General features: G+C 46.2%; 1 protein-coding gene across 1 annotated transcript; it reads left to right on the top strand.

Moving 5' to 3' along the window:
• The first annotated feature begins 1,545 nt into the window (after positions 1 to 1,545).
• LOC146189355 (uncharacterized) lies at positions 1,546 to 24,594 on the top strand. Its single transcript, XM_084605250.1, has 6 exons — positions 1,546 to 1,592; positions 12,635 to 12,901; positions 21,115 to 21,253; positions 21,437 to 21,613; positions 22,705 to 22,830; positions 24,322 to 24,594. The coding sequence occupies exons 1-6, from the start codon at positions 1,546 to 1,548 to the stop codon at positions 24,529 to 24,531; spliced, it is 966 nt and encodes a 321-aa protein (XP_084461376.1). The 3' UTR covers positions 24,532 to 24,594.

Below are 24,594 nucleotides of genomic sequence, written 5' to 3'. Positions count from 1 at the left end.
CAACAAAGGCTTCAAGCGGTTTACGAAGAGCGAAGCGACTAACTTGTAGTCTGTGTTTAGGAGGGTTATTGGCCGCCAAGCCTCAGCGCACGACGGCACCATTCCCTGTTTGGAGACCAGGACTATGCTGCCCTCGCTAAACGAGTGCGGTTTGACTCCGTCTTCAAGGAAGGAATTCACCATTTGCATGATAGAGTCGCCAAGAACATCAAAAAAGGTGTAATAAAATCCGGCTACTAGCCCATCTGGTCCAAGGGCACAAACCCTGTGCATGGCCTTTAACACACCATAAACTTCATTCTTGGTCGCTCGCGCGCATAGCGACAAGGCTATCTCATCAGGCGGATGGGGAAGAGAGCCCCAGAATGCGGCCACAGCATCCTCAAAGTCAGCCTGTTCGCGCGTATCCTCCGATGGAAAACGTTCAGCAAAATAATTGCGGAAACCCCCCTCAATAACGCATGGCTGGTCACTGACCGCCGTTCGGCAGTTATGTCTGTAATACGGGCTGTGTCCTCGCCGCGGCGTCGACGTTGCCTATAGCATGAATCAGATTGGCCGAGTCCTTGTTGTTTTTGTTTCACAGGAAGGGAAAGGCGCAGTATCTGTCACACTTGTTTCTGTGGACACCTGAACCGCGCCGTAAGGGAAGGGAGGAAGGTCGGAATGAAAGTAGAAAGAGAGAAAGAGAAGCCGTAGTGGAGGGCTTCGGACTAATTTCGACCACCTGGGGATCTTTAACGTGCGCTGACATCGCACAGCACACGGACGCCTCTTCATTTCGCCTCCATCGAAACGCAGTCGCCGAGATTGGGTCCGAACCCGGGTAATCCGGCACAGTAGTCGGGCGTCTTACCACAACACCACCCTGGCTGAGTCCTGGCAAAGCTTGTTCGTTTCAGCTGCTACACGAATCGCCTGGGAGCCCTCTTCTTGGATTCGGTGGTATCGGAAACGGTGTGTGTCTAGGTACTCGCGCACTGCGAAGCTGAGCTCGCCTGCCTGCTTAATAATTCTCATGAGACGAAGCACTTTGTCCAGTGCAGATGTGTTTCCCCTGTGCCTCTCTCTGCCTGCGTCCATGAGAATTTCTCGCCATTTGCTCTTCAGGGCGTACCACGTGTCTGGGTTGGCCGCGCTTGAGCCGACAGGAGACCTTAACAAGGCTGCCCGAATCTCCCGGATGCCCTGCTGCTCATCGTAGAGGAGAGCGATGTTCATACGTCAAGCTGATGGCATGGCTGAACGGCCGGAAGCACACCTCAACGAGACCAACAGTGGACAGTGGTCGCGCAAGCCTCTAGCGTCTGGAGGAATGGAGATGACCTCACATGTCGCAAGACTCTCTACTAGCGTGGACGCAAAGAGACGCGGTAAAGTCAAGATGCCGTTCGACCTCTGGTCCGCGTGACTGAAAAGCGGCCGTCATGAAGCGATATCCACGCGTCCGTGAGCTTAAGCTGACGAAGAAGCTTTCCCAGTTCCCTTGCATGATAATTGGAGCTTCCCTGCCCGGGTCCTTCTATATCGTGCCAAGTGTCTGGGATGCAGCTGAAATCTCCTAATAGGACGTGCGACATGAGCTCAAGAAGGTACGTCGCGATGGAACGAAAGACATTGTTGGTCAATGCCCGCGTAGCCGGTGCGTAAACGTTCACAAAACGCACCTTCCGCCCATCCAAGAAGACACCAACCGCAATAACACGGCCATCCAATCCAAACGTGCAGTGCGCGCCTAAACAAGAGGCCTGCGATAGAAACACGATCCCTCCGCCGCAGTAACGCGAATCCGTTAAGGAGAAAAAAGCTTCGACCTGGAAGCGTTCGCGGAACAAGTTAACATCGGAAAGCGAGCGGAAATTGCATTCTTGAAGAAATAAAATGCCTGCCCTGCATGAGCGCGCTAAGTGCAAAACCTGCCGCTGTTTGTCGGGCGAACGGAACCCTTGTACATTAAAAGTAATAAATCTAAAACCAGCCATCATAAACCAAAAAAGATGGAAACAATGCCGCTAACTGGGGCGAAACTATACAAAATTTGGAGGACGCTTAAAGGCCCACTGTCCACCCTCCGGTCGAAAATATTTTCTTCCCCGGTGACTATGAGACTTCGCCCCTGGAACGCAAGGCCGCAAAATGTTTTTGAAAAGAGTAACTAATAACGCAGTTACAGCCACCGCAATCACCCGATTCTATCCTGCCTCTCTCCTTCCGTTCCCTCGCAAAGGTTTTTCACTCTCCTGCCCGAGGTCGTCTAGCCTCCGCAATACATATTTCCCCTCCTCCTCCGCGTTTTGCGGGAGGTGGGGCGTGGCTCTCCGCGAGCGCGGAAAAAAAAACGGTCGAGGGAGCGCGCGCCGCTGGATTCAGTCTGGCCGTGGCGAGGGAAAAGCGCGCTGCGAGCGGTAGACACCCATCCTTCTCCCGTCAGTCAGCGAGACGGACCAATGGACGTCGTTCCCGGTACGTACGTCATTATCGGGGCCCGTCGGGCCAGCGCAGGAAGCGGTGAAGCTGGCTTCTCAAAGGAGAGCATGAGGGAGCTTTGAATTGTATTTTCGATGCTTTGCGGCGCGCGTGTCGCTGTAGAATTTTGCACAGACTATCTCCGGTACCTGATCGAAACACTGGGTTCCTTTTCTTAAAAGGGCCTTCCCTGGACAGTGGCCCTTTAAGCTTCGCCTTTAAGAATGGAACGCGATAGCGTTGTCGAGCAACTTAATAATAACAATAATAATAATAATAATAATTGGTTCACAGGAAGGGAAAGGCGCAGTATCTGTTACACTTGTGTCTCAGGACACCTGAACCGCGCCGTAAGGGAAGGGGGAAGGTGGAGTTACAGTGAAAAGAGAAAGAGGAGCCGTAGTGGAGGGCTACGAAGTAATTTCGACCACCTGGGGATCTTTAACGTGCGCTGACATCGCACAGCACACGGACGCCTCTTCGTTCCGCCTCCATCGAAACGCAGTCGCCGAGGTCTGGTTCGTACTTGGGTATTCCGGCACAGTAGTCGGGCGTCTAACCACTGCACCACCCCGGCGGGGCATCGAGCAACTTGCTATATTTTTTATTTATTATTCCTTCCGGGACGTTGAAGCGCTGCCAGCCACCTTGCCGAAACGCGCGGGCCCCAAATTGCAGTCGTAGTTCGTCGGCAACATTGTTGCCGATCTGAGCCGGCGCGATGATCTCGGAGGCCATGACCTGTCTATCTTATTCCGTGCGCCACACGCATGATGGCGCTACGTGCACGCCAAGCGAAGAGGAAGTACAGCGGAAAAGTAATTTGCCACTCGCGTAACTGCATGTTCTGTAATTCTGTAATTTACATGCTCATAATTATTATTATACGTCACAATACACTTCTCTAAGGGACATTTCTGAGACAACACCGTAATCAATAGACGCGCCTTTGTTCATTTCAAACCATCTAGCTGGCGTGGTGGAGTGGTTAGCGTGACCCCGGAGGCACACGTTCGCCTCATATCGGCGATTTTTCCTGCTCGTTCTTATTTCTTAATGCTTGTGGGATTTTTCGCTCAAAGCCAACGCCGGACGACGCGGGATGGCAGCCGCCGACGACGACACCAACTTTCTGCGACACGGGGCCCTTAACGCTATCGCGTTAAAATTGCGGACTCACAGTGCTCGGGCGCGGGTAAAGTTCGAGGACCCGGGAAAGCAGAAGGTTTTCCACTACAGCAGATACGAGAGCGGTCTCTCATCTGCCTGCACCGAATACTGGGGTTTCTACGCCACGTAGAGATCCCTGCTTAGGTGTACAAATGAGCAATAAATTCTTCCAAGTAATTTGACAAGCATTCTAAATTTCTGCACCTGGCATTAAATTAAAACATAGTGTACATCACACTCCATATCTCTATTATTCAAAAATCTCTAAAAGAAATTAGAAAGAGGATATGAGAGAACTTTGTAGAAAGAAAACACAGGAAAACAAAGCTTCCTAGCTTTCATAGCGTGAATGCCTGACCCCTCTTTTGGATGACGAAAAAATCATTAGGGAGAAAACATTCTCTCCCCTGATGGGGCTGGTACAGGTTGGTCACCGCCGCTTGCGGCGGGGGCTAGCCTGGCACCAAATTTTTGTGTGTTGTAGGCCGTCATTGCACACGCCACCGCTGGTGGTGGACGACGGCTGTTGTTGCAGCGCGCGTCTCTCCTCTCTTTCTTTCCTTTCTTCTCTATATTCTCTTCTATCTGCGCCTCACCGGGGTGGTACAGTGGTAAGACGCCCGGCTACTGTCCAGAATATGCGGATTCGAAGCCGATCTCGGCGGCTGCGTTTCGATGGAGGTGAAATGAAGAGGCGTCCGTGTGCTGTGCGATGTCAGCGCACGTTAAAGATCCCCAGGTGGTCGAAATTACTTCGTAGCCCTCCACTATGGCTCCTCTTTCTCTCTTTCCTCTTTCACTCCCACCTTCCTTCCTTCCCTTAGGGCGCGGTTGCGGAGTCCACAGCAAACAAGTGAGACAGTTACTGCGCCTTTCCCTTCCTATAAAGAAATCAGTAGTCTCCCTTCCCTTTCGGCGTGGTTCAGGTGTCCACAGACACAAGTGTGACAGATACTGCGCCTTTCCCTTCCTGTGAGCCAATTGATTAGTATCTCTTCTATCTGCACGAGGCAGCGGAGGTGGCTCAGCTACAGAGCCAGTAGCAGGCCCATGCATTTTCTTTTCCTTCTTACTGCAGCCACAACAACTGAAAAACCCCGATTATGATCCAACCGCAAGCATCTGCGTTTCGATGGAGCAGAAACGGAAATGCGTCCATTTACTGTGCGCTGCCGGTGCATGTTTAAGGTCAGGTGGGGGCCAATACTCCTCGGCCCTCCTATACAACACCTATTTTTCTCTTTCCACTTTCGCTCCCACCTGCCTCTTTTCCCTTGGGACCAGTTCAGGCGTCAACACAGAATGTAAGACAGGTACTGCGCCTCCCCTTGCCTGTAAACCCCACAATTACAATTTACATCGATGGAGGCGAAAAGCAAAGCACCCGTGTGCTGTGCGATGTCAGTTCACGTTAAAGAACCCCCGGTGGTCGAAATTTCCGGAGTCCTCCACAACGGTGTCTCTCATAGCCTGAGTTGCTTTGGGACGTTAAACCCCACAAACCACAAACCACCACCACATCATTAATGCACACTGACAGTGCACTGACGTAACGCAGCACATTTATGCCTCTCCGGTACTGCTCCATTGAAAAGGCAGCCGCCAGTCACCAAGTTCGAAATGCGGTACTCCGGAGCAGTAATCGGGCATCTGTGCCGGAGTACCCAATGTTCGGAGCCGACCGCTATGGCTCTGTTTCGAAGGCGTTTTTTTTTTTTTTTCAAGGAGATTTGGCCTTTAACGCTGCATGCGAGAGGTGGAAAATGACCTACATCTAAACTGTTTAAAAGAAGGTAAGATGCAGCATCTGTCACACTACGCGGAGGCCTGGCCTGCGCCGTAGAGGTCATTTCCAAGCATTATTTGACTTTCAGCTCTGCAGGCATAAAGTGGGACTTCGCTCTAAAACAACGCGGTGTTTATCTGGTATCGCGGCTACTTTCCAGGCGAATCTTCACCGTCCTCCTAACTCAAACTATCAAATCATGCTTAACACAGCTTTTGCTCGTGTCACTAGGTTCAGCCATACTTACCCCAGCACAGGATTATAGCGCTAGCCCTAATGTTCGCATGGATACAGGATTGAATTCCGGCCACTTTTCGATAGAATGAAGAAAGAACTTTATTTGGCTCTATGTTATTTTTCGGTGGTTTTGGGGCGTCTTAAGATTTGTCCTTGTTTTCATCCTCAGGCGTCTTCTCCGCCGCCTAATGGTCGGTTACCCTCAGTCCATGGCGGCTCTGAACGCTGCCGCCTATTAACCTCGTACATGACTTTGCTGGTCTTCGCAGCGCTCGCTGGTCAGCAGTCTCCCATTGCTCCACACTCGGGTTTCGTATTTTGATGACCACGTCCATGTTTTGATAGGCCCATGTGAGGTGATATAGCGTGGGATTTTCGTCGTACCAAGGACATGTGTCTGCGTATATCGTAAGGTGCATTTTGTTTAGTATGCATAGGTTTGTGTACGAACCTGTCTGTAGCTGTGTCCAAATGACAGATTTTCTTCTGTTGAGAGAACTGTGCGGCAGTAGATATCGCATTCTTCTGCATCTATAGTTTTCGAGTATGGTCAAATATTCATTGGGTACTGGCGAAAGTTCCGTGGTCTCGACGTATGCTCGGGATGTAGTACATACTCGAGCTATCCTATCGGCTTCTTGGTTCCCTGCCACCCCCATATACCCCGGCACCCACATATGTTTTTCTGTGGCCTTGTTTTCTTATTTGTGTTATTAAATTTTGTCGCTCGCCTCAAGAAGTATACGGAGCGCGTGACGACCTATCCTACAATTCAAGTAATTTTTTCAGGCTGTTAGCCCCCGCCCGGTTCAACAGCCCTCGGCCACCGCTAGAACAATGGCTCCTTCCTCTGCCTCTGCTACCGTGCAATGGCGCATAAACGCGCTGGTCACATCGCGTAGTGGCTAATCGGCCACCTTTGTCACGGCAGTTCTGGAGTCTTCTCCTCAAGAGGACGTGTCTGCATACACAGTCATGTCTTGATAAGGGTATGTTTTCTCAGTGAATTCGGCCCTCACTTCTGTTCTGCGTCGGTGTAGTTTGGGGTCCATGTTCCTCGGGATTACCGCTACCTTGAGTGACTTGCAAAGCTTTGCGGAATCGTTTCCTTCCTCGCTATTTCTCGCATCCGCGCGGGGTATCCGAGTCTCTATAAGAGCACCCTTCTAGTCGTTGTCTGCAACAGCCTGAGATTTTGCCACTGAAGCTGCGCCTCGCGTATCCCCTGGAAGGTGTTTTGCAATCCAAGTCTCACGAGGTTTTAAAGGAGGACGCTTAAGCTTCGCCTTCAAGAGTGGAACGCGATAGCGTTATTGCACCTCGTTCGCACCGCCCACTAAAGAACTCGGTGTCTCGGAGGGAGAAAGCCGGGCAGCGACGCGCCATGAAGGCGGACGCGATCATGGGGCTGAAGCCTTGATGGGATCGTCCTCTATCTCGCTTGGGAGCACCACGCAGAAGCATGATTCCTCGGAAGCAGCTCGGCACACATCGCAGGGGACGCTTTCCCATCAGAAGCGCTACGGCGCAGCGATCACGCCAGAGGCGTCCGGCATCAGACACTGCACCTAGCAATCGCGCTGTGAGCGGAAAGAGGAGCCACGTCGCCTAAACACCACTGTTCGAGTGACGCACGCTGGATGTTAGAAGGGGAGAGAGCGAGAAAATTTATTAAACGCAAGGGTATTGGGGCATCCTCGCACCGGTACCCGCGCGGCCCGAAGGGGAGAAGCGGGTGAGCGAAGATAGTGATCTAAAGAAAGGAAAGACGCTTGATTCTACAACCCGTGAGGGTGCACGGCGAAACTGCAGGGGCGAGTGGCGCGCCACGTGTCGGGGCAGCGCCGCACATTGCGAGGAGGGGTTCTTCTGTGTTTGCCGCAAGATGGCTCTGCATGTGCGCAGAGCGCAGAAGAAATGTAGCGGAAACGTACTTCGCTACTCGTGTAACTGCGACTTCTGTAAGTAACATGTTCATAATTACCGATATACACCGCAGTATAACGTTTTACGGCACGTTTCTAAGGCAACACCGCATTCACTAGAAGCGCTTTTGTATCGCTTTCAAGCATCGAGCTCGTGGCTGAGTGGTAGCTTCTCCGTCTCACACTCCGGAGACCCTGATTCGGTTCCCACCCAGTCCATCATGGAAGTTTCTTTTTATTTACGAAGTGCATGCCGGGATATTTCGCTCACGGCCAACGCCGCCGACGCCGACGACACCGGCTTTTCTGCGACACGAGCTCCTTAACGCTACCGCGTTAAAAGCGAGAGATGAGCTCCCAACTCAAGCGGTCGGCGTGGCGCGGTCGGAGCCGAAGCTCCGTTGGCAGGAGCTGCCAACATGGATGAAACTAGAGCGTTTCACACGGGACGGTTATGTCAGAATCAGCCTGCTAGGACCTTGGCATTCACGTTACCCCTATAGGCCACTGAGGCACATCCATACGGCTTAGTTAAAGCGAGGCTTTATATGTGGGCTGAGGAAGAAGAACACTCGGTCACCCGCAGCTAGTGCTTTCGCTCAATATTTGTTTCAGCAGCGTTGAACTCTTGTAATTTTTTTCTTTACTTAATAGACACTCACCAATCAGTTTTTAGCAGATGTCGACCATTTATTAGCATTTTTCACTCTTACCTGGAAACAGACATTACGTTATGTTGAAACAGCACTAGAAGCACGGACAGATAGAAAGACAGACACACATTGCGCTGAGCTGACAACTGAGGTTTTATTCATGAAGCATGTCTTTATATGCACAGGGAGTGAAGAAAGTAGACAACCAGATCTTCTGTCTTTCTATCTGTTCGTGTTTGTAGCGCTGTTTTAATATGTCCCACCAACTTGTCCAACAAGCCATTTTGCCTAGACACACGTCTTCCAGTTGTATGACGTCACCACTACTTGGACTTCGACATTAGCTCTCCCAGGTATTTAGACGTCTGATTGGCTCGTTTGGCTCTATATATATAATTAATTAAATAATGAATCCGCTTCAACCACACAATTCTTCTGCCAGATGCATTGGTCCCTTTTCGCATACAAATGTCATTTTTCGTATAACTATTTTCAGTTCAAGGTAACCGCGATGAGGAACTCTCGGGACAAGCTCCTTCAAACATAGTCACTTAATGCTCACGCACTGGTAACCCTAAGGAGGTCGTAACAGTAAGCAGTGGTGCTGGAAGCCTTCGAAATGTTAGATATAAATTTAGACTGCGTATTTAGTATGTTCGGTGTCATCCAAGTTTTGTCGTCATCAGAAACTGATTAATATCCCTAAATTTTCATGCACATCATGTCCGAAGAACAATCGGCTTCGATGAAGATGAAAACGTATCTGCCGCGAGTCTTGGCACAGCATAGGTCATAGAAGAAGAAACCTTGCTTTGGAACGTACTGCTTGACCCTGCTACTTGTTCAACATCCTTGGTCAGTCTCTAAAGTGAGTCAATCTCTCTATGGTTGCGTCAAACAATGGAGTATGGTTATTTTTCATTTTGCTACTAGTTTTGGTCTTGCATTTCGTGAGCAATCATGGCGCAATAGTGTTATGATCGTGGCCCGCATAGTACGCCCGCATACTGCTACTCAGATTAACTGAGGCGCCCCTGTATAGCGACTCAATAGTGATAACACGTTTCAGAAGATACATGTGATCACACGCTGTAATATTTAAAGATAACATTATTCTTGCTCCCCTTATCGGCTAATAATGCTAGCCTTGTCTCATTGTGACACTGAATGTGAAACGAATCCTCACTCCAAACACAAGTGCGATATTATACAAATTTTTCCTCGACTTCTTTTGTTTCAAATGGTATGCTAGAAAAACCATGAGCCACTATAGGAACTTAAAACTGTCTAGACAGGATGGCGTCCTTTGGTTATGGCTGCTTCGGACTCTACACCGCCATCGCTGCAGCACATCGCACTGGGTACATAATTTTTTTCCCTTTCCTCCTCGGCTCTGCGTAAGCAGGGTGAGGACTCATGGAACAAAATAGAGAGTCGTCCGTATGCAGTACGTTAGTGCACGTTAAACATCCCTTGGTTGTGAAATTATTCCGCAGCCCTCCACTAAGGCATCTCTTTCTTTCTGCTTTCACTTCCACCATCCTCCCTTCCATTACAGCGCGGGTCAGGCGCCCTCAGTGCGTGTGACAAATACTGCGCCTTTCCTATAAAGCAATTTACAATTGTACACAGCATGGCACCACCTCTTGGCACCGCCCGCGTCAAACACTCAGTGGGTTATGTACACGTGTATCGAAGTGCTGCTGTTTGTCGCTTTCCTAGACGTCTTAAATGCTGATAAGTGTTTGATTCATTCCCTTCTGTTCAGTTCATTACCTCTCTTCACGCACTTTCCAATCATTCCCATCCATTTGTGGGCAAAATCACGCCCTTTCAAGCTCGTACACGTTCAAACATTTCAAATTTCCCGCCACCGCAAGTTAGGCCTACGTCACCAGAAGTGGAGTACCACGTGACCCAATTTGGACGTCGCCATTACTGTGCACGGCGATTTTGGCATTGGATTGAGTTAATCAGCTCTGATTGATTATTTAATTACTCTGCATGCACCCAATTTAGCAAACAAGCTGATTTTCTGATGCTCTTGCAGATGCTATCACTGCTTTCGCTCTACGTCGTTCGAATGCGACATATTCATGCTCGCACAAACTTCTGACATAAACCCGCCAAAATAGGCACTTATTAATTACGCCTTAATAAAAGGAAGATTTTTCTCTATCAGGAACAGAGCTATTAGGATCCTGACAAATGCTGAGCGACAGCAACGACAGAAGAAGCGCAGAGTTCGGCTGCTCGCTTGGACTTAATATATCAAGGAGGAAAGCTAAAGACTAGGAACGACTCGGAAAAATTGGTTAAAGCACCTATGCTGATGTTTTTCTAATGCAGGAGTTTCTTCCACGCTGATTGGAATTATCGCTTCAGCGGCGAAAGGAAGGTACCCGTGTGCTGTGCGATGTCAGTGCACCTTAAATACCGCAGAAGGTCGACATTTCTGAGGCCCAGCATTACTGTGCCTCATAGCCATAGTCGACTTGGGACGTTAAATCATCTAAACCAAACCAAAAAGTAATGTTTTTCCATAGAGTGTACATTTTTTACCCTTATCTCGGGGTATCACGACTAATGCTCTCCTTTCACATATTTACTTGTCGTTTCAGTGTAAATATGTAACTACTTCAGTACTGCTTAGGCACCTCGTCATGCTTACAGCAGCAGTGGCGGCATAATATTTTATAACGAAACTTTATTGCTGTGTTAAGGCACTGCTGTGTAAACAAGCCGGTATCTTCCATTCTGTCTGCAATAGGTGTTGGCTCTACTGGGCACTGGTCAGAGCAAGAACATTAACGCGTTCGCCTTACCACCGGTCGCCATTCACCGAGCTGTTCAGCGTTTACTCCATATACAAAATCTTGTTTGATGGAATGTTTGCTGCGCACTGGATACTGTTGCCCGTTAGCAGCTTAATCAACCGAGATCCCGTCGTCCTATTGTTTCGTGTACAAATACCGTGTTAGCTTATGCCTGGTGTCGGCTCGTACGTCCAGCGTTGCAGTACAGCACAGTACCGGCCTATAACAGCAACCGAAATTCAGCGACCCCAGGCACGACACTAGATCAATATATGCAATGCTGGTCCTCTATCACAAGAAAACTACAAAGAAACAGAACAGTTAGTTTTTTAACGTAGAAATCTAATATCATGCAGCAGTGAGAGCAATCACGTGATCCAACTTATTCCGCTAGGTTGACGCTAAAGGTATGCGTTCACTGGTTGTGACCACAGCCAATAGTTGTAGTAATCATTGCTCATGCGTTTTTCAGTGACATGAATATTTTAGAAGGTATATAGGACACAAAATAAGGATTTTTATTCCCGCTTAAGCCGATTCAGACTTCACACGTCCGAAAGCCCTGCTTCTCACTGTTTGACAGTTTTCTTGGCGCTTTGGCATTGAGAAACTGTCGCAGAGTTTGGGAAAGCTTTAGTGGTCTTTACTGCACAGCACACAACTCGAGGTGCGTATGTAGTCGGTTTGAATCCCTGTCACAAACTAGCCTCTACCTCGGCTAGCAGATCGATGCTAAATGGCGTTGCAATTTTCTTCCTTGAAGTGGAGCCACTGCTTCGTTGAGAGGCTAAAGAAATAAAGAAGAGCCTTAATAAAGTCGCACATTAATGAAAATACAGGAGTCGTGTTTGCTTTCTGGCACTGAACTTGGACAAAATCGAGCGCACGTTCTATTCTCACACGAGCACGTTCGCAGTTCTCATGACGGAAAAACTTTATTGATCAGAATTAAGCGCCACCAAGCAACAAAGGCGCCCTCTGGCGCTGGATAGAGGGACAGTCCACACGGCCATAAAAAAGAACAACTCTAACAATGGAAAAATAAATCTTATACAAACATCCTCGGTGGTGCACAAAATGTTTGCGCTACAATTTTAATACGGAAGCGGGTAATCTGGCTCCGCACAGAAATTCTTTAATAATGAATCACGAGCGGATAGTTCACCACAGTGGATATTTGGGTGAGACCTTGCCAAAAGAGTGTCTGCTGTGCATGCCGTCTTAGCCTCTTCGGTGACTAGACAACTTTTGGCGTCACAGTTACCATAACCAGAACTGAACATGCAAGTTTTTGCTTTAAGTCTCCAAACGTCGAGAGGAGGGAAGCAAGACGGACTCCCCCCCACTGTCACTCGTATGAATAACTAAGAATATAAGAGTGGCTGATGACGAAGCCTAAGTAAATGAAACGAATCAGCTGCGACATATTACTCTTCCGTTTCTCAAATATAACAAGCTTACACAATTCGGCGCATGTAAAGCACGACCCTGAATTCCTCATGAAGCACACCATAAAACGTCAGATATGTGTACCCTAAATTTAAGAATCAACACTACCTGCGCACCGCACATTCTCTGCAGGCCACTGGTCCGGGCTTCGCTGTCACCCGATATTAACATTCTCGACCAGAATGTTTTGAGGCATCTCGTCGTCATGGTTCAGCCTCTTGTCATCGCAAACCCCGTTTTAGCCGCACCACCTGTTGCCCCAGCGCCCGGCACCGGTATGAACGAATGTGAGCAAGTTCCCACGTTGGCTCTCACGATGCCTCCTGCGATGCCTCTCAAGAAGGACATAACCGTGACCACCAGAAATGCTCAGAATTCGCAGTACACAGGTATGGAATGGCATGCCGTCCTGCATTGCTTACGCTGCGTAAGCATAACGGGTATACTAATGGTCTATCCTAAACCAATTCCTGTAGCGGGGCCCTTCCTTCGCTCCTGTTAAAAATGCCTTTTGAAATCGCCTTTTAACAGTAAAACAAAGTTGCAGGATCAATGAAAGCGCCCCACACTGAATGAGCTCAATGGCTCTAACGCTGACATTTCACCGTCATAATTTGCATACTTATGCTAAGTGCAGTATGAAGGCAATTCCCAATCACTTGGTATTAACCCTCTCTTGCGCCAGCTGCGGCAAGTGTATCCCGCCACACTCCCTAGTCTTACTTGTGTGCATGATTTACTGATGTCACCTGCTATACTCTTCACTTGAAATGCACCTATGTAAAGTGAGCATCGGTTGCTTACAAATAGCATCACACGGGCTGCCTGTGTCTGGTGCTCCTGTAATATACTACATTATAGTTTACTCTCTCTAGTTTTTTATCTCGTCAGAAATTGGCAAATTAAGCTGAAAGACTTCTCACAAATAACGTCGAAACAAGGTCGGGAAAGGTATTCGTGATGTTCATTTTCTTCTTTTTTTTTATCTTTTAAAGTTTTTCATTCACCACTTTGAGGAGTGTCCTTTTAGTGATTTATCTTTCTTTCCGTGTAGACAGAAGGGCCAAAATTTCAGCATGTTAGTAAATGTTCATGATGGAAACTAAAGAGCAAAAAAGTCGAGCACACAGAAGGAAGAGACCACACTGGACAGTCGCTTAAAAGCAACAAAAGCGTTCATTCCACACTCAGAATATATAGAGTTCACGAAAACTACAGAAACAAAAATGACGCAAAGTACTAAGACAGAAAAGATGATTAGCTGTTACTATCAAAAAATGCAAGTTCTTTCCAATACAATAGGTAGATCTCTAAAAATACTCAATCTTAGCGATATGGTACGCTTCCACGATCTCTCTTGTCCACTGGTCACGATGCACAAAGATTATTGCTATTTGCTTCAGTTGAGCTGCGCAGGATTCATCTTGCTTGCAGTTTTTTTTTTTACCTGACTTGCAAGGTGCGCGCCGGTGCCATTATCTAAAGATCTGCGATGTTCAGTGCGGCACTTGTTATGCATCGACCTGTTTGGCCGATATAAATAGCACCAGAAGTTACATGGATCAAGGAGAGCACATTACGTTGACAGGCGATGGAAGGATTTACATGCCTAATGCCACACTTCTTACGAGCACTAGTGCTTTGTTATTCGGTCTTATCTTCTATCGAGCGACAAATTCTGCTGAGCTTACTTGGCGCTGAAAAAGCGTCGAATTTATAACGTGCCGGAACGTTTTTAGCTCATAAGATGCGCGATGAATACAGGGAAGAATAGCCATATTATTGTGCGGCCACCTTAGATTGGCCATTATTGTTCTTTATCTTTTGTGCCATCTTCTCTCATGCACCGATATTGACATAGTGAGGATAGCCAGCGGTTACTAGCTGTGCGTACTGCGCAGTTAGGCTGTCTTTCACCCTGTGATGGCAAGTCGTAAACAGTGCCACTATCATAGGCGACTGTAATATGTCATTCTTCTCCAGTTTTGAGTATCCTGAGTGGAAGTGTATTGGTGGTTTGACAGATCTGGGTTTGTATTGCCAACACACATGGTCATCTTAGAAGTGAAGGCGTATGTGAAAAAACTGTAGCATATTCCCTTGGGGCATCTTAAAGGTGAAAATGAGGCCGAGTTATCTTTCTTTGAACACCTTAAGTATGTCTACAAGAAGGCGGTTGAAAGTGTTTTGGACCGTAAAATTAACATATTCATCGACGTACATAAACGCCTTCAACGTCAACGCACTGTTGTCCCTTTCGATTACCCGGGCAATCCTGGATAGCAAAAATGTCGCTTAGCCCCGGAGCTACACGGGCCGATGCACACCTCGTACATTTATTGATACAAGCTTGCTTGCTATTGCTGTGTGTTTCCTTCCTTGTCGTGCACTTCCTTTCCTGTCGTGTATTTCCTGCCTGTATTTCATTCCTTGCCGTGCATTTCATACCTTCCGTGCAATGGCAAGGAAGCGTGTATCGACAAATGTCCGGAATGTGCATCGGTGTGTGTGTAGCTCCGACGTTAGGCGACATTTCCTTATTCAGAATGGACAGGATAATTCAATCGACATCAGTGGAATGATTTTGAGAGCGCTTCGGTTTGTTGATGATTATATTATCTTTACGGACAAAAACACTTTCAGCCGTCATGTTGATATACTTAATGTGTTCAAGGAAAGATAATCCGGCCACAGTTTCACCTATAAGATGCCCTAGGGCAATATGCTACATTTTCTTGACCTATATTTTTGACTTCCAGGATGACCATGTGTGTTGGCAAAAGTAGCCAAGATCTGTCAAACCACTACTGCACTTCCACTTGGGACACTCAGAATTGGTGAAGAATGACATATAGTCCAACCCTCTATCATAGTGGCGCTGTTTAAGACTTTCCATCAAATGATGAAAGACAGCCTGGTTGCACAGATTGCCCGGTTGGTAACCACTGGCTATCGTCACTGTCATTACCGGCGCGTGCGAGATGTCCCGAAATATAAAAAACCTTTAAAGGGCAACTCCGGTGGTTATTTCATCATTTTGTGTTTTTAGTTGAATTACATTCCTCGGCATGTCCTGGCTCAAACACAAAAAACCGTTTTTCGAAATTCCAATTAGTATTTTTAAAAAAGAAAGCAGCAAATCGAAACCGAAACTGCTTTCACGGCCAGACACGATGTCCCGGTTGACGAAATGGTTACGTCACACTCGGTATTAGAAAAACACTCGTACGTGCCTTGGATGGTGAAAATAAACTAAGGAAACCATGACACACTGCATAAAATATCTGAGGTAGTTCAATATAAGCCTCACAATTTCATAATCACGCGAGAAGTGGACATGCTGTGTGCTGTTGTCAGAAACAGTGTTGCCCGCAAAAATACTCTCAACTTAAGCCATGAAAACGGCATATTTTAAAACAGTGTTGCGCGTGAACGGATTATCGTACGGGTACGGCACCCAAATTTTGTATAATGCGTCAGGACAGAGAGGAGAACTTTTAATGAAATTTTTACTAGAATATTCGAATGTCAAAAAACCTCCGGAGTTGCCCTTTAACAGAAGGCCGCGCAATAAGATGGCTATTCCCAACATTTATCGCACATTTCATGGGATAAGTGAGGTCGCGGCACTATATAACGTCGACGTTGTTTTTGAGGGCCAAATTAGCTGAGCAGAACTTGTCGCGCGGTAGAAGATAGGAGCTAAGAACAAAACACGGGTGCTCGCGAGAAGTGTGACATTAGGCATGCAAATCTTTTCATCGCCTACCAACGTAATGTAGTCTACTTCATCCTGTAATATGCAAGGCTGTGCATATCGGCCAAACAAGTCGTTGCATTAACATGGGCCTCGCTGAACATCGCCGACCATTAGTTAATTGCACGGGCAAGAACCTTGCACGACATATAAAAAACACCAGATAAATCCTGTTAAGCTGAACTGCAGCAAACTACACCGAACTAATATAATCTTTGTGTATCGCGACCAGAGGACAGAAGAGATCATGAAGGCGTACCATATTGCCAAGACTGAAGCATGTGTCAGCGACCCATCTATTCTGCTAACTGGGGAAGATGTGGCATTTTAGATCGTAACGGCTAGTTATTTTTTTCGGTCTTGTTAATTTGTGTCCTTTTTCTTTCTGTATGTTTTTTGAACCCAACATATTCTGAGCGTATTATTTCATTGGAGTAACGTTTATTGTTTTTAGTGTCAGTCGTAGTGACTAACCCGCAATCGCCCAACTATCGATATCGCCGTAAACTCAAGCCTAAATACCCCAGTAACATTTCGTGAAAAGTGACGGCACACATAGAAGCGATGAACACAATAACGGCGCTGATCTGTGTTCTCTGTTCCGTTGTCCCCACTCTTTTTTTCTTGCATCCGCCTTTGTAGCATTGCTCAGTAATTATCCGAGAAACCCACTTGCATACACTTAAGGCACCTGTTAACATTAAAAGTAACCTAGAATTATGCAGTCATTAGGGTTTACTGAATACGAAAATCAAGAAAATATTATAGAACGCGAGAGGGCAAGTGTTGCGATGGTAATGAGGTGGTACACATCCTTGCTTTTCGACTCCATTGAAACGCGGCCTCCGAGGCCGCGATTCGATCTCCCATTCTTGGGCATGGCGGCCGAGCACCCTAACCACTGCGCACCAGGCCGGGCCGAAAGATTGTCAAGATATTAGAACACGTCACAAGACGCAACACTTGTTGGATGACAGCGTTTTATGTGAAACCTGTTTGGGGAATCAAACGTGCACACAATATATTTTAAAATATCAGAAATATTCATATTAAGAAGAAGATCCACATCACAAGACGAAAACATAGACAGAATTTACTGTTTCAGTCAGAGCTTGATTAAGGATTGCGGTACTTTTGATACTACGTGGCGAAGGATAACGAACCTCGCACTTAAATAAGCACATGACACATAGAAGTGATACTGTTTTTACCGCGCTGCAGACCCGAAGCAAACTTTCGAAATGTGCCATCAGGTGTCCTGAGAAAGCAACCCTGTAAACCAGTCAGAGATTCTAGATCGCTGCTGGGACAAAGGGGCCCACGAATTACACACGGCAAAAGTAGCGGAAGAATAGAAGTAGTTTTCCAACAGATCACTTTATTCAGCTCATTTCTTCGGTGAACCGGAGATTATCATTTGAGCCCCACGCCTTGTGTGACAATCAAAGGAACTACTTATTCTTGGGCTGAAGTTGGAGCCATTCAAGGGGGAGAAAATTTTATTAAGCAGTAAGGATCACTTGCCCATTTATTAAGTAGTAACTTTTACACACCTATGATTTCCTTAACCATCTCTGAGCATTTAATCTTTGGAGGACACAGTCTTTCTCTGAGGACTGTCGAAGTGAACTGAGGTTTTTTTTAAAGTAATATAAATTACTATTCAACTGTGTCATTACATCACAGACATTTTGTTGCATTAAGCACACCATTTTATCATTTTCTGGTCGCACCTGGACTAGTGCCGTGTGATCAGCATACAAATACAAATCTAAATGTATATACAACTGCGTAACACCATTAATATACAAACTAAGGATTAAGGACCATACGACGGATTCATATGCAGCTCTATATCTTATTGGAAGTATGAAGCACTGCTAACTCAATTTATTCAAAAACTTATAGCCTGTCCTCGAAATAGTCGTGAAATAGATATCTGTATCGCCACTGAATTCCAAGAGATAATTTTTTTAATTAATGTCATTTTGCCTTTGGTATCAAATTGAGGTCAACGGATAACGCTAGGCCGATTTTGTTATTTTCAATGGGTGCATTCCTTTTGTCAGCAAAGTCATCAAATAGTTCGGTAGTAGTTTTTCCACATGTAAACCCATTCTTAAACTCAAATAACAGCAGGTGCTTGTTACAAACTAATTTCACGCGCTTATATATCACATATGACGCAGAGGGAGGCAGAAAGTTAGGTAGGCGGATGAGGTTAAGAAGTTCTCAGGGGTCAAATGAATGCAGCTAGCACAGGACCGGAAGTGGAGAAATATGGGAGAGGCCTTAGCCCTGCAATGGGTATAATGATGATGGTGATGTATCACATTCGGTAGCATGCAGGCTAGACACGATATAATGGCCTTATGAACGATACGCTCACTTGAAATGGAATTTTGCCAAATAACATGATTTCTCATAGTTACCGATTAGGTGCCTGCCCTGAATTCCTTTAGATCATGGTAGCCTTGGTAGAATAGACTAGATAGAGCTTCCCACTATGTCGTCAAGATCAATCATATTTGCTTAGTTAATATTTGAAGAGAATATGATGTGCTTATTGCTTGAAAGTACATCATTGTGTCGTAGGAATCGTGCTGTAGTGTCGAAAGCCTAGTTAAATTCTTTACTGAACACTTCCAGCTTTTTTCCGGAAATACTTTAAAAGCTTTCCCATCAATAAATTGCTTTTTTTATCTTTCTGACTTAAAGAATTAACTATGTTTCACGTTTTAATTATATCTGTATTGGAATAAGTTAGTCGCTTTTTTAGATAAATAGTTATTGCTATCCGCTTCATGGACGTTAGCTTATTCCTGATGAGTCTGTATTCTGTTTTAAAACTTGAGTGAAGGCGACGCTACTTACACTTTGCCATAAGCGTTCTTAGAGTAACTTCTTTTATTTAATGTGTGTTCATTGTTTCTAATACTGTCTTTTCTTCATAGGGGGAGAGTATTTTTCTGGAGCGATGTAGAAAATCACAAACAGTCTCATTAGTTCAGTATACGCAATAATATGATTAAAATTCAGTATTCTCGCATTAAATACTTAACTGGGAGATCAACGTTTTGTTACCTAATATAGGGCTCTTTGCCACATTCTGTTGAATGCTGCACTCATTACTACCAGATTCTGTTATGATTAAGAAATAATGATACGATAATTTTGTTTCATAATGCCAGAGCATGCTTCCATATCTGACATACGTGTATTCCAATAGTTCTCCCAAAAGTTCTCTATTAAAACCTCAAAACTTTTCCTTTCAAACCCGTACCCTAGGAGACCCGTCAGGTAGTATGATACACCAATTTGTCAGTTGAGAATGTATAGCTATTAAAGACTTCGAGTAAAATCACATACCTGCAGTTTGACTTCGTTAACTAAATCTTTCCCATCCTTCCAAGTTGGTCTGTACACAGCGCTTGCAAAGAACTACGAATTCGGCTTTTCAAGCGCGAGACAGGTACTTAAGCCTTGTTAAAAAAGCAACGAATTTTTTCACCACGCCAGAAGCTTTTAACATGGATCAGCGCCCCTTCATCACTTCTGTCATCCCTACACCCTTCTACCCAGTGACTGCACTTCCTCTTTTTGTGTTTTCATTCCTTTTCTCCCAAATGCCATATACCTCTATGTTTCCCTTGTAATATTATTTTAGGCTCAGAATCGATGCTCTCGGGCGACATCCTTTACTACCAAGCTTCGTATCTTACTCTTAGTATCTTTTTCTTCCTTGCTATTTTGAAAAATTGGCATCAAGATGTCGTACAGCTCAGACCACTGCTCCAATGAAGTTTCCATCATCTGCAGTTCTTCTTATGTCCTTCCAATTATAACAGCTCGTTATCATGCTTCTCCATTGAACCTCAGTTGCCTTTCTAGTTTTTCAAGATAATTCAGTACATCCGTAGCCTTGTTTGTCAGTATCGTCATGCAACTCATCGCGTATTTTTGCTGAAGGCTGCCACGCCAGATGTTCCTTCCCTGTAACAGGCTGTCTGCTCCGATTCTCTCTCGTTGTCATGCTACCACCACCCGATGTGCATGTTAAGCACGCCTCTCGCTGGGTGTAATTCTAAGACAATTTGTTAGCAATGATGCCAAAGCGAGAACGATCCGGGAGAAATTATCGCAGTAAAATTTGCTCACTTTTAATAACTGTACTGAGAGGATAGCGGAAACTTTTTTATGGTGAAGCTAATTGACACTACTATGGCCGCATTAACGTGTATGACGGGATAAGCTTCTTGGCTCCCTCTCAACTCCGAGTCCATTTGCACATTCCCTCTCACCAATAAGCACTTGACACTCAGGCATCACTAATTTTTAAACTAGTTTCTGTATTACGCCTATATCCTCATTCGGATGCAGTAGTAATATAAGATTGTCTAAATGTGTGCCCCACATTGATCACCCCCAACCCGTACCAATGAGCCCGCGCGTCTATAGGCGCAGCCTGTCTAACGATCGATATGCAAAACTCCTGGAGGGCATCATTCCGACTATACCCTTCCACAGAGGTGATGAACCCCGAGTTGGCAGCACTTTGCAACTCGGCCGTCATGGGACCTTGTTAGGGAACACAATAAGAAGACCAGTCATTGCACGGCCATACGTCACCTGACAACCAACACATACCAGAACCATGATCATTATATTTCACGCCGACGCCAACAGCGTCGACTTCAAATTTCGTGGAGACCGAGCCATTAATGTCATCGCATTAAACGATGCCGAAAATGGTACCGAAACCACACAAATAGATCTTAGAGCACCCTCAACTTGACACAGGCAGGGACGTAGAAGCCCACAGCACAGGCTTAAATCATTTCGCGTGTGTTCGCAGGAGCGACTTCCAGCCGAACCTGTTCATTGTCCAAGGTCACTATATCGAAGGCGACAATATCTGCCCTGACTGTCGCGTGATGCCTCCCACAATTGTCAATCGGCCACAGGGTGTCGGTGGCACTTACCAGCACGACATGGTATGTATTACCAGCGCAACCTCTCGGCTTAGTCAACTAGACGAAAAAAAAAAGAACTCGTTGTAACGACTAGTATTTCTTTTTGACCTTGCGTTACCCTAACGACGGCAGCTTATAGCAATAAACTACGAGAGTAGCCACACTGGTTTTCCGCCTTCTAACTGACTTTCAAATACCTTGCAGACAACGGCAGTTAACAGTATACCTCCGCTTCAGCCCGCATTCTTGATTCACATGCGGTGGGCCATCTCGGTTACAATGAAGGGCCGATGGACTACACCACTTAGTGGACAGCGGCAAAACTTCTTTTCCCGGTGCTCCCACAACTTGAGCGCCACCCCATTTGGTAGCTTGGAAGAGGTAAGATTCCAGGCGGCAATGCCGCTTTTCTGCAGCGGGTAATATTACATCGCACACAATTCACAAGTTTTATCCAAATATATTTCCAGGTTATATTAAAGGGGACATGCCATAGAATATGCAGCATAATGAGCACGCGCGTGATACTGCTCTAACAACACTATCATACCCTAGCATCGAAACCATGCCATTTGCCCTACAGGCAGAGGATGAGGAAAGGGGGGGGGGGGGGGGGGGTATATACGGATATGTCCGGTGGTAAGCGACGTGCTACATGGCCGGACACTTCTGATCTGCCACATTGTATTGAAGCAAAGGTCCAATATGAAGACATTGGACAGCGGATTTGTTTACTGTGGTAAATATTTTTTATTATCTACATGATCATTAGGTCCAGACAGTGCACAAAAGCCGCACTCACAATTCTTCAATTAGCATTGTACTCTGCCATCAGCATAAAAGAATGCCTGCAGACTCTTTTCGTCTACTCTACAACATCGTCTTCACCTCCAACTGCATTTGATGTTTCCCGAATCCACATGGTTCACTTCAGGAACTTTGGGTAATCTGCCTTAAAATATTGATATCTTCATCTATTCATTTGTTCCTGAATACAACTATGATAATATTACCTAGCACTTGAAGCAGTCTTGATCTGCTTTCTCTCTTTCTCCTCATCATGCTCCTATCAGTTTCTTTTCGATTACTGGCTGTGCGTCCTGATCATCAGTTAAACCATTTTGGTTATCCTCTAGGTTTTTCTCGTACAGGTTATCTCCCGCCTGCGAATACAATCTTCCTTTACTTTCTCTTGTAGGATGCACATGAACTACCAATCACAACCTCAGAGCGCCTGCTAGATGACCTTTGCCTTATAAGTCAAGCCATTTCACTCTCGCCGGACGAATCTGTTGACGCTACCTTTTTTTAGGCGATATATTTCGCTGCCACTGGGCACGCTTCTTTCATGTCAAAGCGATGGGCTCTTTCACGCCCGTCAACCCTTCTGAAAACTCCCACAAAGGTGTTTTCTTTGTTCCTGAGTTCACACTCACCTCGTAAGACACTCTCCTCTCTTCCATGCCATCCAGATCTGCAAAGACAGAAACTTCACGGGGCGATTTACCTACTATCCGCGGGAGGCTTCCATGCAAGCTCGCCATGCCAGAGAACGCCTACTGTTCTCTTACGACAACGAAGCAGGCCTCTGCAAGAAAGTAAGCAACCCTTGCATTCCAATTTTAACTTCTTTTTTTTCGTATGATGTGTTAGATGCGGCTACCACACTCCTGGACAAACGAAGATAAACTGGTGTAATAAGTCTCCTTAGGGGCAGTAATGTAAAAGTATTGTGGGCGCGCATCGAGCACCCTAGAATTGTCACGCTACCTTATTATGGATGCGCTCAACTCTACGATGGCAGACCTTGGCCGCGCTCGGGCAGATGACGCAATGGTATTTCTTTTTTTAGCTTGTTTACTTAAATGAAAGAGAGGCGCCGATATAACTTCATGAAGCCGATCGACGATGTTTACTGCACAGCGCGACATTGCGTTGTAGTTTTACACGAGGCCTGATCAAATGCTGCCATAGTAAGTGTACTCGTGCTTGAGCCATGGAGGCTGATCTGTTCATTCTGCATGGTGCGGGTTCCAAATCCAGCGGTGGCAATGTTTTTCTCCATTGACAGCTAGCGCATACAAGCTCTGTGTACAAAACCCTACCCGCAGATTCAATCCACAAATCTTGTCCACGCCAGTCATGAGCCAAGAAATGATTTCGCATTAATAAATGCAGTATTTCCAGGTAGCGTTCTGGGCAGCGCGTTATCGAACTCTGCTGTAAACATATCGCAATCGAGGCGAGAAGTCAACGTTTGCTGCGATTTTCACACATATACACAATACTCCAATTTTGGCTGTTGTAGTAGCGTAGCGTTTCGACGAAAGCAATTTGATTACTCAAACAATTTAATCAGATAACAGACACATCTTCACAATGCCTAAACTGCGCTTTCTAAAGGCCTTCCGAAAGTGCTCATTTATTATCTTGGGCGAAGTGGCATGGTTTGAAAGAAAGGTATATATTTGCTCTGCTTCAGACTAACCTAGCGAAGAAAACGCTATTGTTTCTCAAGCCTCAGCTCCTAAATCTTTGCCTCCAGTTTCTTCAGCATCGTCGTCATAACATGATAGGAGAGGTAACATGCTGGTGTATAAAATTCGCACATTGTTGACGTCATGATAGAGCCCTGACCTTTAAGGTCCAAAAGCTACGACATTGCATGTTTGGATTTTAGCATTGAATGTTTCAAAGCAATTCAAGACTATGAAAGACGCCGTAATGAAGGACTCCGGAGCAATTTCTACCACCCGGGGACCGGGACCTTTAACGCGCGCTGACATCGCACACAACACGGACGCCTCTCCGCTTCGCCTCTATCGAAACGCAGTAGCCGATGGTCGGGTTCTAATCCTGGTACTCCTGTACAATAGCCATGCGTCATAAACACTGCGCGACTATCTTACCGTGCCCCCTTTCTCGCCCTCCTCACTTTCGGCATCTGTCATGCCAACGGAAGACTTAGAGAATGAGTTCGAAACGTGCGTGATGCCTCGTCTACTTTATATCCCCCATCTTTATGTACAACCTAAAGTTGCATTGCTACAAAACAGAAATAACAGTGCCTTTGACTTTTTTCATCGCAGCTTTGCACTGTCAAGGCAAAACAGCCTTCCTTGTCATTTGGAATCGCGGTGTTCGACCTCGACTACGAGGACTTCTCCAATTCCTGCGCGTCGATGAACAAGGAGGGTGCCTTCTCGCGGCTCCGTGCCGTGCGCAGCATCCTGAACTATTTCAGGACTCTATACAAAACAGCCGCCCACGAGGCTGCCTGTTTGCGGCTCATCACGTGATGTCAGCGTGACCGCGGGATGCTTCGGAGACGCCCCAATAGCCGCCAGTTTTTGGCAAATAAA

The sequence above is a fragment of the Amblyomma maculatum genome, chromosome 5, assembly GCF_055883805.1.
Source record: "Amblyomma maculatum isolate TAMU_Amacu chromosome 5, ASM5588380v1, whole genome shotgun sequence".
In the NCBI taxonomy this organism is placed as follows: Eukaryota; Metazoa; Arthropoda; class Arachnida; order Ixodida; family Ixodidae; genus Amblyomma; species Amblyomma maculatum.
The sequence above is the reverse complement of the archived record's forward strand: the minus strand, read 5'-3'. Positions and strand labels throughout refer to the sequence as shown.